General features: G+C 35.2%; 1 protein-coding gene across 2 annotated transcripts in view; it reads left to right on the forward strand.

The window, feature by feature from the left end:
• The window catches only part of LOC107704351 (organic cation transporter protein-like), a 15,367-nt gene extending 13,392 nt beyond the window's left edge, over positions 1-1,975 (forward strand). For both annotated transcript variants that reach the window (XM_016507251.1, XM_016507252.1), the window contains one exon: positions 1,661-1,975. In XM_016507251.1, the coding sequence (XP_016362737.1) occupies positions 1,661-1,733 (73 nt within the window). In that variant the 3' untranslated portion in view covers positions 1,734-1,975. The remainder of the gene's footprint in view (positions 1-1,660) is intronic.
• The last annotated feature ends 2,425 nt before the right edge of the window (positions 1,976-4,400 follow it).

The following is a 4,400-nucleotide window of genomic DNA, read 5'->3' on the forward strand; positions in this document are numbered from 1 at the left end:
TTTATCTGAGAGTAGGCACCTAATTTTTTGAGTGAAAAAAGCATTATTTATGAAAAATTTTCACAATATTAAATACAAACTGATGAAAATTTGCACTGTTTACCACACTAGTGTGCCTTAATGTTTAATCAGGGAGTTTGTTTTGAAAGGCTTTTCTTTTGTACAAAAAGGCACAAAGTCACACTTGTGGTGTTCCCGGTCAAAAATGACCCGGCCTCAAAAAATTGCTTATAAATCACCTTTATTTATTTATATAGCGCTTTTAACAATACAGATTGTGTCAAAGCAACTGAACAGCATTAATTAGGAAAATAGTGTCAATAATGCAAAATGACAATAGTAAACACAAATTTTTCAGTTAAAGACAGTTCATATAAATCACTCATTATGCTATATTATCACCAAATATTGGATTCAATCGTTTAGTCAACTTCTTTTCTTTCATTTAGGACTGGTTTTGTATTTATATTTGCATCCAGTGTTGGGGAAAGTTACTTTTTAAAGCTCAATAATGTTATGTACACATTTTAGAATTAGTCTGATTCAAAGGAGAATCAGAAGGCTGAATCCTGACTGACAGAGGAGGAGTTGGGGATGGAGGAGGGTAATTAGCTATTGAGCAATGCGAAACTGCTGATACTACTGCGGGACCTTATATATGAATACTTAGGTGTCGTATTCCCATAGGTTGATGGGGATCAGCTGAGAGTCAGCTGATGCGAGCTTGACTAACGTGACCTGCCAGAACTAATGCTATGCTTGATTTCATGTTTCACACATGACAGGATAGTTTGTTTTTTTCACAAAACATTTTCACACTTTGTTGTGTCCGACTGTCTGTGCCGCTGCTTATTCTATTTGGCTCCATGCATGCCTCTTAATGATATCTGCTACATTTGGTTCTGTTCTATTTACCCTATAGCGGATTATCACTGCTCTCCCTGCTCTTATCTATGCTAGGCTGCATGGATGGGCAGGGTTTTTTTTTTTTTCTACCCAGAACAGAACCATACCACCAATCCAAACTGTATGCTAATTGTCAATCATCTTTGATGTTAATGGTCCTGACAGAAACATTTTGATGTGCTAATAAAAATTTTAAAAAAAACTTGGATGGAAACTTAGCTACTGTCAATAATGTTGACTTATGTTTTCAGCCCTAATCCATTCTGCAGATTCTACCTCCAAATCCACACAGAAATGCTGAAAACATCATCAGATTCCATTTGGGCCCTGTTTTCATTTACCCTTGGAGATTTCATAAATGTGAATTCCTGCAGTTTACAATGTTTTATTAAGGTTTGAACACATATTGGGAGAATTCTGAGTAATTTCTTGTTGTTTTGAGCACTTTATACGTTGTGGTTAGTTGTTGACACTTACAGTAGGGACTCCAAAATGTTGCCAGCACCCTCACAAGAGACATGTTAAAATTGTTTTCTCTGCCTGGATTTGGAGTATTTTTATTTTTATGTTTTTATTTATTCAATAAAGAAGGCTGGATAGAACATAAACCACCAATCAAAACAACTAAGCTCTTTGACCATCTCAAGAAAGCCACATTGTTTTATTAAGAACATATTCAGAGCAGATCAAACCTGTTAAGTTTAACCTGATGCACATGAAATGTGGTTGATCTTTGCCCTCATTTGCCTTACAGCACTACAGCTGAGAAGTCACAACATGCTTTGTATGAAGAGTGTCCCAAACAGAACCCCGACGTCATCCTCTGAACAGTGAGCCTACAGTAGACTGTCTCCAAACAACCATTTCAGAAGAAAATACTTTTCATGTCATTTCCAACTTTTCTTTCCAGGAGTACTTGAACATAAAGTGCACTCTTAGAAGAAGAAAAAAAGGTATAAAGCTAAAACAAAAGCAAAAGTAAGAAAAGCTAAAATGTATATCTTTTTACCTTATTTACCCATAAATGGTACATAAAATTGTTACCTTAAAGGTACATATTATTACTTTAAAAGCACATATTAGTACCTAAATTGTACATATTAGTACCTTTTGAAAGGGTACAGCCCCAGTGACAGATTTGTACCTTTTTTCTGAGAGTGTGGTATGGAATGCAGCAAAATGCAGTGCTAGCATGAAGCCATGAGATATTGATTATTGATCTTGGATTGGAAGCAGTTTTATCACAATTGTACAATAATATACATTGATATGAGGGCATTTTTATGTTGGTTGTATTATTGTAGGGTTGAGTTTTTTTTATGGATAAATTTGAAGTTTTGCATTTTAAGACACCAGTTAATCTCCAGCTGTGTTTTACTTGCCAGGTTTGTGATTTTTTTGGATGTGTGCGATTATAGGCTTTCTTTCTTTTATTTTTTACATTATTTTTTTATTTTTTATGGGACACTCATTTTGATTTGTTTTGTAAGTGTGAGAGTTAGTAGTGCTGAAAACACACATTCACTGTGCACTGATTTTATCATGTTTTTCTTCCTTTAAAAAAAAAAAAGAAGCCCATTCAGACTACAGGAATGCACTAAAATACTCCTCGCAAACAATAATTCCTGTTGGAATTCAGTATTAAATTGTTTTAAGTGTCAGACATAAAAATGTCCAAACATTTCAGTGCATTTCAGTGTTCATGTCAGAATTTAGCTGCTTATGTTCAGTTACTGCTGATAGATGCTATAACTATAATGCCATCAGTTAATCTCCATCAGTGTAACTGGTCACCTGGTATTTGCAACTAGAGTAACTGTCTCAGAAATTGACCTCCTCTGCATGAACACCAACCTCAACAGAGCCGGTTTATATGGCTATATAAATACTTTACTAACCACTGCTTCCAAACTTCTCAAAGCATTTTACAATTACCAAAGCCCACAGTCAGCCTTAAAAAGAGAGAGAGAGAGAATAGAAACAGAAAATAAACTACTGTCTTTGGTTTGTTTGCTTGGTTGGTTGTTTTTCTCTCTCTTCTTTTTTTTTTTGGTTTAAAATGGAAAATCTTCACATGGTGATCTTTTTCCCCACATGCCATCTATTAAAGATGTAGTGTTAAACAAAATTGCAAAAATAATGTAGTGCCAACCTAAGTAGTCCCACTCCAACTCAGACCATTGGTTCAGGAAATGGTGTACATATGGGCCACAGACTGGCATTCTAAAATGACACAATTCACCTTCAAGAACTGTCCCTTTTTAGCTAACTATCACCACCTTCTGGAGAGAAATGGCACTTGAATCGTGATTATTTTTGCAGAACCTGTTTTCCAGATTCAGATGCAACTAAAATGACATATACTAGGGTCTTCTGTATTTCTAAAATATTGTGTTTGTGTATTTTATAGTGTATTTACCAAATTATTTCATTTTATACACATGCATTACTGGGTTTTGTATATTTTTATAAAACTGAAAGTGGGTTTAGCATAAGATGTGCCCAAATTATACATTACTAGTCAAATTGGAATTATTTTAGTTTTTTTGACTCTGTTAACTGGCATGCATTAAATATATATTTTTTACAAATGTAAAGATTTAGATTTTTCTCAAATATTGGTACAAATTTTTTGTTTTATAAACACACAGTCTCAACAGTCAGAGAAAATACTAATATGAAAATGTCAAGGGTCAAGATCCCAACAAAAGAAAACTGATCTCCTTGATGGTGATTTCAAACGAAACAATAAAACCAGGCCCGAAACCGTGTTGCCAGATCCAGCTATTATAAGCGTTTTTGGACTTGTGTTTTCCACTTAATTTAACACTTTAGAAAGTTATTCAAGTAGGAAGTTTCAGTTTAGAGTCAGCGATATCTTTATCTTATCTTATTTGCAAAAGATTGGAAATAATTTAGGTTTATTTTTATTTATATTGTTTGTTTTAGTATCAATATCTGGCTGCATCGCAGGCACTTAAAGGTGGGGTAAGCGATTTCTGGTAGCCAATGTTGACATTTGAAATCACCAAAACAAACACGCCCCTACCCCAAAATGGTCTCGCCCCTATTTTGATAGCTCCGCCCCACACATACGTACGCAACTCAGGCAACGATTAGTTCTGTGAAACAAAGCAAAACCAATGTTACACTGTGTCTACACTGGACGCGAGTGGCGCGGCGCGTCAGAATACTATAGAACTCATTATAATTATTGATGCTGTCTACACTGGATGCGGCGCTGCGCGACATGACAAATCCCCGACAGAAAACTGCTGCTGCATTCTATTCATGACGTATTGACACAAATTTCAAATGATTTTCATTGGTCGCTTTGTCACGTCCAGTGTACTAGACAGACTTTAGCTGTGACTTTAGCGCAGACACGGTGTTAAGGCCCGTTCACACCAAGCACGATAACTATAAAGATAATGATATAGTTCTAAAAATCGTTCTCAATATTAAAGAATAGCATAGTTCACACCACAACTATA

The sequence above is a fragment of the Sinocyclocheilus anshuiensis genome, unplaced genomic scaffold (assembly GCF_001515605.1).
Source record: "Sinocyclocheilus anshuiensis isolate Anshui unplaced genomic scaffold, SAMN03320099.WGS_v1.1 scaffold1898, whole genome shotgun sequence".
Lineage (NCBI taxonomy): Eukaryota > Metazoa > Chordata > Actinopteri > Cypriniformes > Cyprinidae > Sinocyclocheilus > Sinocyclocheilus anshuiensis.